Source organism: Anabas testudineus, chromosome 4 (assembly GCF_900324465.2).
Source record: "Anabas testudineus chromosome 4, fAnaTes1.2, whole genome shotgun sequence".
Lineage (NCBI taxonomy): Eukaryota > Metazoa > Chordata > Actinopteri > Anabantiformes > Anabantidae > Anabas > Anabas testudineus.
The window spans coordinates 9292417-9304415 of record NC_046613.1 but is presented as its reverse complement, the minus strand read 5'-3'; the positions used below and the strand labels follow the sequence as shown (position 1 = coordinate 9304415).

Here is an 11999-nt window from a genome sequence, read left to right as displayed (position 1 = left end):
CATCATGTCTCCCAACTCCCCAGAGCCATTCCTCAGTACCTGCCTGTGTGTTCTGGTCTTTGGTGCCTACAAGGCTCCTCATCAAAGCCACTTTTAGCATAGACACATGTGGGCCCTCAATTCAGTCACACTTCCGCATCTGTTAATTTCAAGTTCCCGTTAACTTGTCTTTTCCATCAACCTCCAGTTTCTGTCCTTGAGTGTCAAGTACGTTCTGTGTCACCATGCATGATCTTTTTAGCATTACTGGACCTGTTGGGAGTCAAAATGAGAAACAAAGAGACAGGGACAGAATAATGTGAATGTGTTTACGTATGTAAACTCTACACAACAATTACAAAATTGATGGAACTTGGCACAGTAATCACTGAGACATACTGTACTTTCTGCCTTGAAGCAGTATTACTATTGAAATTTGTTGTAAAAAGAAATAATAACCTTTTACATTTCAGGGTGCCACTCCATTCGATTCTCTTAAAGGAAAGGCACATGCTTGCTAGTCAGATAATGCTTCCAGCTAATAGTCCCAACTGACTCCATATGTCAATTACAAACTCTCCAACCCCCGAAACCATCTATTTTTCCAGCAGTATGTTAACAATACTCAGAGCAGAGTTGTCAACTCTCTTACAGTATGAAAAGTAAGAGCCAAATCTCCCTGTGGTCTAGCTAAATTATAATGATAATTATAACTAAACCAATATAGTGCAGATGTTATAAGTTATAACAGCTTTAGAATATTATATAATAGATGCTACTCAATTTATAGAACTCTATAAAAATTAGATTAAAAAATATATCTTTCACCCTTGTTCTCTTAAACTTTTTCTGCTCAAGTTGTGTGTTTTTGCCAAATATACACACAGAGAGGAAAAAAAGGGAAGGTGAGAGAGAAAAGAAGTACAAAAACCCCCAGGAAGTCCTCGTCGTCCTTAATTTGCTGACATTCCTCATAATTAAAATCATACAAGCATTCTATGTACTGTATAACTGCTCAAAAATCAGAGTGGCCCCTGAGGTCAACAACAAAGTATGGGCCTCATGTGAATGTCAGATGTGGCAGCAGATTGCTTTGTGGTGTCTTGGATGCAAATGTTTGGGCTCTGAGCTCAGTGCCAGAGCAGACACAAGCATAATGTATTTCTTTGTTAAATGTCTTGACGTGCAGTGTCTTACTGTTTTACTGTGTGCATCTTTGATGTTGAAAAGTACAGCAATTCAAATCATGTACCCAGGATGTCCAGTTATCATAAACGGATGATGATAACTCTGTTGACGGTTGGCCAGCTTACTGTATGTGCATTTTCTGTCAGTGTGTCACTGCACAAAACTTGCACAAGAAGCAGATACAAGGCACCTTTAGGAACAGTGGTGTTTTCAGATGAGAGTTATCACGATTAATCGTGAGAGGAACATGAATGTTTGTATAAGGTTTTATGGCAATCCATCTAACTGTGGGTGAAAAACGGAGGTGAAATTATGAAAAGTGTCAGTAGGATTTATTCTCTTCGGTACAAGAATCTGAATCCAAAATATCATCTTCATTATTCTAAAAGAGATTTTTCACTCTGGATCAACATGGTGGACAAACCAATGGGCTGACGTTGCTATTCCTGTGCCCTGAGCTGAGAACACCACTGTGTGAGCCAGGCACCCCAAAGAGGATGTTCTCAAGTGGAGGAACCTAATCTTCCCCAGCAGGGATCCAAGCGGCTCTGTAAGTGTATGAATAGAGATAATATCTCTATAATGAGGCCTGTTTTGTACCATCAAAGTCTTCAAAAGGGTCTGAAACCTGACCTCCCTCCTAGCATTGGCAATCCCTCAGTAATAGCTCCCTATTATTAATTGTTTTTCATGCATCCTAAGCCCATGCCTCTGTCTTTCGCTCGCTTACTTTTATAGTTGCGCTTTAGCGACTCTGCCTTGGCCTACTATTTGTGCACTGACATTCTGCCAATTTGCAACTCGGTGCTGGGAGGGTATTTGTTTTCCTTGTGATAGATAAAACTGTTTCCAGATCCTCTTCCAGACACTATTTTCTCTGAACTGTAGATGCTGAGATGCAAAGAGTGCTGAGATGCAACTCTCAATTAAGGAAATTAACTCATACATATTATTCATGAGCAGTAAATTCTTATCATTTTAGCAATTATGCAATTTATCTCTCTCAGCGAGTCCGACATGGCCTGTGTTGTTGGTGCAGACCCAACACAGATGTAAGCGATATCTTTGAGCTGCTGCTGCTGCTGTGGTCGGCTGACAGACATCCAAACATAGTTAAAGGAACTGACCAGAACACCAGAACTCAGCTCCACTGGAGACATGGACTTTTGCATATCCTGCTCCGTGACCATTGTCTATTATCAGCAGCGTTTTGATAAGTGAGTGATCTATCTGATGCTGTGAAGAGTTCTGAGATGCAGCCTGACAGTTCTTCACAGCGTAACGTGCAGAGATCCAACTGACTGATAGTGTTTGATGAAAAAAAAAAAGTGACTTGCCAGGAGTGATAAAACTTCCGTGCCCTGCTTATCTGATCTCTCATAGCACACAACAATAGATACAAATAGAACAGGATGCTGATGGTGAGTATAAAAAAAAAAAGGCTTTTAAAGAGTTTGCTGACTCTGCACTTCTTCACTCTCCTAATGATAATGAAAAGTGCCTTAGATACAGCGGCTTTGTCTGTATGTTGCTGTACGACCCGGCATCATTAAAGTCTACAGTGTACATGATTCCCTCAAACTACTCTATTAAAATACACTTGTAAATTGTAGCGTGACACATCTTAAAACAATTTAAATGACTCACTAATTGAATCCGTCTTAAAATGCATGTGTGGGGAAACCCAGTAAGAGCTGTGTGAGTCACAGCAGTCCAGTAAAGGCGTCTGAGCAAGCCTGAAGGATTACTCTGATGTCTGCCTTGATGTAATGGACAGTAATGGACATAAAGTGTGTGATATGATGAGTAATATTTCATAATTAATGTTTACATCAGTGCTCTGGAAGTTTACAGTAAAGTCATAACGTGCTCAGCCTGAGCCCATAAGTGTGATTTTTGTAAATAATCAGGTTTCCAAATTCAGCTCCAAATATGACTTCTTTGTTATGTCAGATGTCAGAGGCTCATGGAGAAGTTCCTTTAAAGGGTTTTTTCCACATAGGACAGGTCACTAATTCCATGTAAGTGGTGCAGACACACACAAAAAGCTCACACGTACACACACTTGCCAAAGGCATTTACCAACAAAAGCATCTCACAGAGAAGTATCTCCATCAAGTTTCCCTGGCCAGGTGAAGCAGTTTCAAAACAGCCTTCTTTCCATCTGTTAAACAAATAGGCAGCCCCTACAAAGGTGTGCAAAAGAATCCGCATGATCAAAGTCTATGAGAATGGCAGCCTTGTCCTGGCCTGGCCATTATCAGGGCCCCATGAATGCCTGTCTTCTCCTCTTTTGTCGGCCAGGGCATTGACAGCCACTCACCCGGCAATGACAGTCACACCAGCGCAAAGAGCCAGCCGCCGACAGGGGCCAACCACATCAAACGAGGCTGTCAAGGGGCCCTGCTCGTGAACCGTGGCAACAAACACCTCCTGATCCTCACCTACAGCTCAGCAGCAGACACCCACCGCTGTGCTCTCAGCCACTGCCTCCACTGAGAAAAGATGTACGGCCTGGACCTCATTTCCCCCTCTGCCCCCCCCCCATCCCCCCGTCCTCTCTCCCTCTGTCAAGTAGTGCTTGTGTTAACCTTCAGCCTACGGAGACACAAAGGGCGGCTAAAGTGTTTAAGAATGCTTTATGGATGCATGACAAGGGGAGACTGACACTGCTGGGGGTCAGAAAGTATACAGGATGTGAATAAGACAAATTCAGTTTTACTTTCAATCTGGGGTTAAGTCACACTTGATTTAAGGTTTATGATGTCTGCCTTAACTTCAAAAGAACACAAAAATGTTCAATAGGATATAAAACATACTTTGGTCAAACCAGCAGGAGGGTGGGTTGCGTGTGTATGCTACCATAATACAATAATAGATAAAAAGGTAACTTCATATACTATCTTTGTGTTTAGATAAGAAGTAATAATTGTCACAATCACTGTAAATGCTGTTCTGAGTAAACATACAGGTGTGGAAAATGTAGTGGTGTTTTATTAATTATTGTGAAGATCATGTGCAAAATGATTCACAGCATTGTTCATTAGCCTATTAATGACTTTTTCTTTTGAAGCAAAACTACACAAAACACCAATTAATCTAAAGTAGTAAGATTTAAACACCCGACATTTATGTGAATTAAATATATAGATTCCCTGTAAAACAAGGCAAATGTGACTACAAACCTCAAAATATGATACATCTCTACTGTAAGACACTAATTGTCACCTTGGTCTCTTGTTTGACCTCTAACTGTAAGTGTGCATGTGGGGAGACTGCCACCTGTAGGCCAATAAAGTTCATCATCCATTTTCAAACCACTGTAACTAAATCTTCCATTCACTGAAAATATAGAAAGTTGAACCAAACATAGGGAAACAATGGGTTCCTGCCGTTAAGATGTCAAAATTGTGAAAATGACTCAATGAATAATAAAAAAGTGAGTCCTAAATAAAACTGCATAATTAGTGCCTATACAATCGTTGCACTTGTACTAATTATTGTATACCTTACCCTTATAATAAAGATGCTTACAGTGTTCCCTAAAATCTAATCAAGGAGCATTTTGCAGGAAAGACAGTGGAGACAAAAGCCCCACTCGATTTATCTGGGATCTACTTACTATGCCTTAAGCAGTGATCAGTGCTCCTTGCGATTAGCTTGGTCTTATTTAAGATGGCGGCTCAGTGATCAGACGTAACGCGGTTATTTCATGTCAGCATGTCACTTCTTAGAGTTTGTGCCTTTGCCAAATGTCTGAATGGTCGTAGTTTGTTTCAAAGGTGTGCTGCTGGTGTGTCTTTTGTCGGCTGCTGTCAGCTGTGCGCGTCCATAAGAAACACCGCGGTGAGACGAATATCAGGTGAGCTGAAGGGGACTGTGTGTTGGATTAATATCACTACAGGAGTAGCTGCAGCATGATGCACAGACCTTTGTCCGAGTCCATAGAGAATTAAATTTCAGTGTATTTATATTCTAATTTAATCCAGAGTTTACCCAGTGTTTAACGAGCAATCGGCAAGCTATTATTATTAGCTCATATAAAGTTGAATAGTGTAATAACTAATGTATATTTTTGTTTGTTTTTTGACATGACAATGATAATTAACCGTGTCGCAGTGAGCTAGTGATCTTCTCTCAAGTGTCTTTTAACATTAGACGATGTAATGGTCAGTAACATTGCATGCTGGACTGCATCTACTGCCTGACCCACTAATTCAAGCAGCTAACTTCATCATATCATAATGTTACTTTACCACAGCATCATTACTGTTGCTGGGTCAGGTTGTAAAACAAATCTCTCCCAAATTCCTTGCTAGTGGAGTCATAAGTAAGCAGATGCATATTTGTCCATTCTGCAATATTGATTTCAAATTTGGATGTTCATCCCAACTGTTTTGTTTTTTCTTCCCTAGAAACTCCTTTGCAGCTTCAAAGAAGAAATGTTTCAGTTGTGATTGCAAAGACAGAAGATCCAAAGAGGCGTGTGCTGGAACAGTCTCAGCTATTAGACGGTATGCTGTTGTAGAGTGTTATTGTCATACTGAAAACAGGCATAGTAGAATTTGATTGCCTTTATGGTTTACGCCAGGCCAAACTGCATCAACATCAGCTTATGTTGTTGTCCAAGATTCTTAATACAAGACACTAATGGGCTCTGAAGAACCTTGTCTTGACTTTCATAGCTAAAGATGCCTGTAGTTCATTTAGTATTTCAGTGCATTCCCCTGAAAAATTGTCTATGTTTACTTACTTCAAGTACTATTTTTATTTCTACCTTCCAGTACTGGAGGCCAGGATCCAGCAACTTCAATCTGACGTCGTTCTAGATGTCCAACATGCTAATGTGCAATTTGTTAAAGCTCCGTCTTCTGGAAGAGGAGTTTCATCTGGTAGAGACCCCAAAAGCAAATCTGTGGACAAAACTGACATTCCTAAATCAGGACAGACTGTTGCGAAAGGTGCTTCTAAATCTCAGTCCAGTCGCTGGATGGAAAAATTATCTCAGGAAAAGAAAAACAAACTTAAGAAACAGCAGCACCTCCAGCACGATATACAGAAGAATGTCAAGGAGAAACCAATTGCCCAATCTAAAGGGAGCAAAGGTGGCGCGATGCTCCCAGGTACAGCAAATAAAACGATATCGACCACAGCTAAAAACACTGTATCTTCGCTTAAGAAAAACAGAAAGAGAAAATTAGCGGATCAAATCCGCTCTGCAGTTTCTTCAACACAGACATCCAGTGTTGCTACAGCATCAGCAGCAGCAAACAAAGTGTCTAAAGTGAAATGTGCAGACTCTAGAAACCAGTTTCTCAGTAAAGAGAGCCAAACGCAGACAGAGTTGACTGAGGTGGAGGAGCTGGAGCAGAGGCGTGGTCAGCAATTGGGCCATTGTGCATCTTCAAGTAGCTCAAAGTGCCTACAGCAGGATGGCAAACCACCTGCAGGTGGGGACATCCTGCATAGCATCCACTCTTACCTGGAGGCATGTGTGTTCGTGGGGAACCTCGAGCGGGCTCACAGTTTTCTGCTCAGCCAGCACAGAGTGAGGAGTCGACGTAAACATCTGAACACAAATGTCTACAACATTATGATGAGGGTGTGGGCCAAGAAGGTAAATTCAAAGCAAAGTTTTTTTTTTTTTTTTTCAGACAAAGAAATTATCTTTGGGTTTAAATAGTGTCTATTTTTAAAATAGGATGAAACCAGCACAAGGTCTTTACAATGTTTTGTGGTGACTGTTAAGCAATGAAAACATTAAAATCTATTAGGCTGAATGATCACATTTGTACTTTCTAGGTTTTAGAAAGTTTAGTAGTGAAAGGTGACAAATACAGCCCCTTTTCTTCATTTACAACTTAAGTTGTTAATATTCATTATTGATGGCAAGAAAATTTCAGATGTTTGTGTTTTTTTACTTATGAAGGACTGTTTGTATTGTTGCACATTCTATTCCTGGTTTACAGGCTGCAGAAAGTCTTTCAGTAGATATTTAATTTCAGAACATATTCACTTAAATGAAGACATCTTTGCACAAAAGGGGAATTATCACCTATTCTTGGAGTCTCAAGAACATGCAGATTTGCCCTTTTCAACATCAGATAGATCAGCCCCTACCTTTTGGACTGTACCACACAAATCATTGTGCAGGCTCTGGTCATATCTGGTCTGGACTACTCCAGAGTCTTACTGACGGGATTACCAGCATGCACCATCAAATCCCTCCAGATGATCCAAAATGCAGCAGCACGTCTCATTTGTGATCAGTCAAAAAGTACACGTTACACCACTTTTCAGATCTCTGCACTGGCCTCCTGTAGCTGCCCACATCAGGTTGAAAGGCCTGACCCTTGCCTACAAAGTGGTCAACTCAACTGCACCTGAACTCCCTCATCAAGGTCTACAATCCCTCCCGCCCACTGCTCCCTGCAAGTGAACGTCTTGTGGTTCCCTCACCTCAACTCAAAAGATCTCAGGCAAAACTGTCCAGCCCAGTGGTTCCACTGTGGTGGAACGATCTGCCCACTTCTGCACGCTCAGCTGCCTGAAAACTGAAGTCGTCCAAACCTTTCTCTACCCTTAAACCCTTCATAAAAAAATTTAAAATCTTGCACTTATACCCCATGAAGCTAAAACAACTGTTTCTATAGCACTTTACTTTCTTTAAGTTCTTCTCTTTGGTAAAGATGTTTTGCTTACTTTGTACCTTACTTGTAAGTTGCTTTGGATAAAAGCATCGGCCAAATACCTAATGTAAATGTGAATATGTAACATTTTTGCAGTAAATATTGGTTGATTTTACCTGAAAGCAAGATTTACTGACACACCTGTGTCTTTCTTTTTAAGGGCACATTAAATCAGATCGGAAGCTTGTTTATTCTATTGGAAGAGGCTGGACTAAAGCCAAATCTGGGGTCCTACTGTGCCGCCCTCGAGCGCATGGGCCGCAATCCCAACTGCTCCCCAAGAGTAATTTCAAGGTATGTGTCTACATGTACTCCACCCATGAACAAGGATCACAATATGCTGTCATAATATGCATTTGACATGTAGCTAGACTGAAGATGTATTCCAGTATTTCATGATTGCGAGATAAAAGTGTGCATTTCAAAAACTGGGCAAGGTAGCAATACATAGACTTACCAGCAGGTGTCATGCTGTTCATATATTTTCTTTGTTTGAAAGCAAAGACTTTGACTCCTATGAACGTTTGTTTATTTTGTTTATTTTTCTTTAAAATAAGTTTATGGATCGAGATTACAAAGTATCTCTGTTAGTTGATTTTCCAGCTGTACACAGCATGCGCTTGTTATTACTGCTACTAATTTAGTTTAGTTTTAGTTACTGGACGGGAACTGGATTTGACATTGTAGCCCATTTCCCACTGATACAGGTTAATACAAAAAAAGTATAAATTGGTGTTCATCAGACCTCAGTCGGTATAATGTTTCATTTTTTTTCTTGTTTATTCTGTTTACAGTCAGAGGACAAATTGACAAACAACATTTTCTTCTCATGCTTCTCGTATTAAGCTGATAGTTACCAAACCCTTCATTCACCTCTGTATCTTGTTTTTGATCGCACTGTAAGATGCCAACACTGATGGATGATGCTAGGCAATATGCACACGTGCACATAGGTGAGACATGGATCTGGTCGTTCTCTGCTGTATTGTCAGAGATCAGACGTGAATCAGATCTAGGACCACATAAGAAAGTGGCCGAGATCTAAGGCTGTGTTCATATTACATGCAGAAGTGGCGGATCTTTTTGTGCCCAATGACTTGGATCTGAATTGTGAAAATTTGATTTAGATTGACCACACCTTGGAAAAAAAAAATCAGATTAGAGACAGTTGAAGCTAAAAGGGGGAACGTGGGGCTGCTGTAGCATGTGATGTGAGAATAGTCTTAGATTTATTAAGTGATATTTAACATATAACCCTACTGGGCACAGGTCACAGCCTCAGTTGACTACATGTGTCACTGTGTGTGCACCTTTTCGATGACAGCCATTACAATCAGCTGGCCTGCTGCCCAGGCAGTGTCAGGACTCTTATTGAATTTTCTTTCTTTTAATTTTTTTTATTTCTTACATTAGTCTGGACCTATTATAGCTGGAAAAACAACATTGCACAGTGGTTGTTTCATTTAGTTAAATACAAATTGATATAGAGACACTGTTGAACATGCAGCTTCCAGGAGGATCTCATTGAAATAAACAAAATAAACCACGTCCCTTCCTGCTGCCTCCTTCCCAGTCTGCGTTTAAAAAAAAACAAAAAACGATCACAACACTCCTTATTTGCCATATGTGGAGTTTTTAGGTAAATAATATTTTCAAGTTATTGTCTCCACATGACCATCAGTTACTTACTGTATGTGCATTAGGCTGAAACCAAGGCATGGCATAAAGAAGGTGACCCAAACACAGACACCACTGTACATATTTATCAGCATAAACATATACATGGAAGATTGCATTGATTACCATAAATGTACAAACACACAATCTTATTAAAGATCTTGGGTTTAAAAAAAAAGTGACCAAGATACTGTATGTATTAAGCAGGGTATTGCACTGTTAAGAAACATTCAACCTGTCAGTGCTGTGTAGTGGACTTACCTTGATTGTGACACTGTTCTTAAATGACCTCAAATCAAGATTGGCATTTCTTTTTACTACTTCTTCTTAACATTTAGTGGTAAGTTGGCCCATTGCCATCTGCCATTGTGTGACATGAGACCTTGTCACACAAGTAAGTGTAGTGGCTTTGGTCTCTGTTTCAGAGCTGTTAAGTTTAGCCCGCAACCTTCAGTTGTCAAGGTTTGACCTTTTACAGGTCACGTCCTTTGAAGAGGGCAAACTGTGGAATTTGGACACGGCTAGTTTCTAATTGCAAAGTGCAAACTATCCCACTACTAAAACATAATTCTGCAGTAAAATGAGGAGATACTGTATCATAACTTCTCATGTCACCACTGTCTTCATTATTGTTCAAGAGCTTCATCAGTTCAGTTTCAGTCACATTGAGAGCTGTTGCACAAACCACACAGAGAAATACACACGTACCCTTCTCCTGGACCTTGGGGACATCGCCTTATGCTGCACGGTCCAATAGCAGGACAGGTGGCAGGGCAGTAGGGAATGGTATCTGGTTGGTCCATCGATCACTGTAAGCTGATGCTATGACATTGTTGCTCTGCAGTGGTGCATTACTGTTCTTTTTTTCTGCCTTCTTTACAATCATCACTTTCTCTGTTCCTCAATGTGTTGTTGTGTTTTCTGACAGTTCTCTTGTTTTGTGCGGCCTGACTGCTGTACTCCTCTAACATCACTCTCACCTCTGAATTCTGCCCTTCAACATTCTTGCCCTCAGGGTACCAATCTGTTCCCCTCTCCTCTGTCTTTCTCTTTCTGTGTGTGTCTCTCTCTCTCTCTCTCTCACATACACACACACACACACACACACACACAACACTGTATGCACACAGTGATTCATGCACGCACACTTATCCCTTAAAGTTTTCCCTTTGTAAGTGCTGTGTCCTCCAGAGCTCTTGGCTCCCCAGGGTGTAGAAGAGCAGTCACCAGGCTGATTATGCTCTATCTTTCAACCTCTCTCTCTGCCCTCTTTGTTCATGTGGACCACACTGCCAGCACCCAGACTAATCCTTTCTTTGTTCAAGCCTCTCTCATTTACTCAGACCAAAATTGTACATTGCATCACCATGAGACTCTAAGGCATGGCTCAAAGTATTCAACATTTTTACCTTCTTGACTTACTTTAGCAGTATTTCTCAATATACACTATATCCTCTCTGGTCACTTTTGTCTTTAAGCATATTCATGTAGTTCTGCTGTTAACCTCTAGGTCACAGTGCAACCAGACATGGTCTTCAGGCTGTATCTATCAAGGTTTTCTTCCTGCAGTAATGCAATAATGCAATAATGCAATAGTGTAATTACTGGGCATAGTTAACATTGTAGATTATACAAATAGCATAAAGTTTATAGGTGACATTGGGTTATCCAGTTAAGCTAACATGCAATGGAGCAGTGCGTGAAGTGCACTAATCATACTGTATAGTTTTGTACTTTATGTTATCAGACATCATATATCTATCATTAATAGATGCCCTCAATGTTTTTCTTTTCTTGTTTTTTGTTTTCCTTCTTTGTAAAAGAAAACAATTATGGAATTCAAGAATACATCAGTGTACAACTTAATAACATTAGGGTTCAAAATGCATTAAAGGACGAACACAGACTAAATATATCACTTTAGCCCCTCAATGCCACAAATCACAGAAGAATAAAAATCCATCTTGCTGAAAATATTCATTCACTGCCCATGTTAGGTATAATGTATCAAATTGAGTTATGAAATAATCATGGTATTACACCTCTCGTTTGTATTCCACAAAGTGGTTGCACATTCACATTATCTGCATTATGCAGTCCAGTCATGGAGGCCGTGCTCTCTCCAGGAGATTCTGTTTAAATAAACATTTTGCTGATGTCGTCAGTGCCCATCTGCCTCTGCATCAAACTGCTGCTTTGGCTCTTGACAGAAAGGCCGTCATTGCAAATACCTAAATTGATTTTCTGCAACTGTCAATCAAAGTAGGGGAGACAATCATCTGTCAGATGGAAGAGTTTTGTTTTTTAAGGGCAGAATTAATCAGAGAGCCATCAGCTTATACAATTATGCATTTGCACATCAACAGAACGTTGTGAACTTCTGTTGTGGTCTGACTCCAAATTTTGTTCATCATCATAAAAACTATTATGCATACAGTAGGCTGTATAACGAGAGTTTGTTACAGT

At 40.2% G+C, this 11999-nt stretch overlaps 1 protein-coding gene across 2 annotated transcripts in view; it reads left to right on the top strand.

Moving 5' to 3' along the window:
• Positions 1-4850: 4850 nt before the first annotated feature.
• Positions 4851-11999, top strand: part of polrmt (polymerase (RNA) mitochondrial (DNA directed)) — a 34300-nt gene continuing 27151 nt past the window's right edge. Inside the window, exons 1-4 of one of the 2 annotated variants that reach the window (XM_026345880.1) lie at positions 4851-5029; positions 5583-5681; positions 5952-6784; positions 8017-8150. In XM_026345880.1, coding sequence (XP_026201665.1) covers positions 4888-5029; positions 5583-5681; positions 5952-6784; positions 8017-8150 — 1208 coding nt within the window. In that variant the 5' untranslated portion in view covers positions 4851-4887. The remainder of the gene's footprint in view (positions 5030-5582; positions 5682-5951; positions 6785-8016; positions 8151-11999) is intronic. The other variant, XM_026345881.1, reaches the window with a different exon arrangement.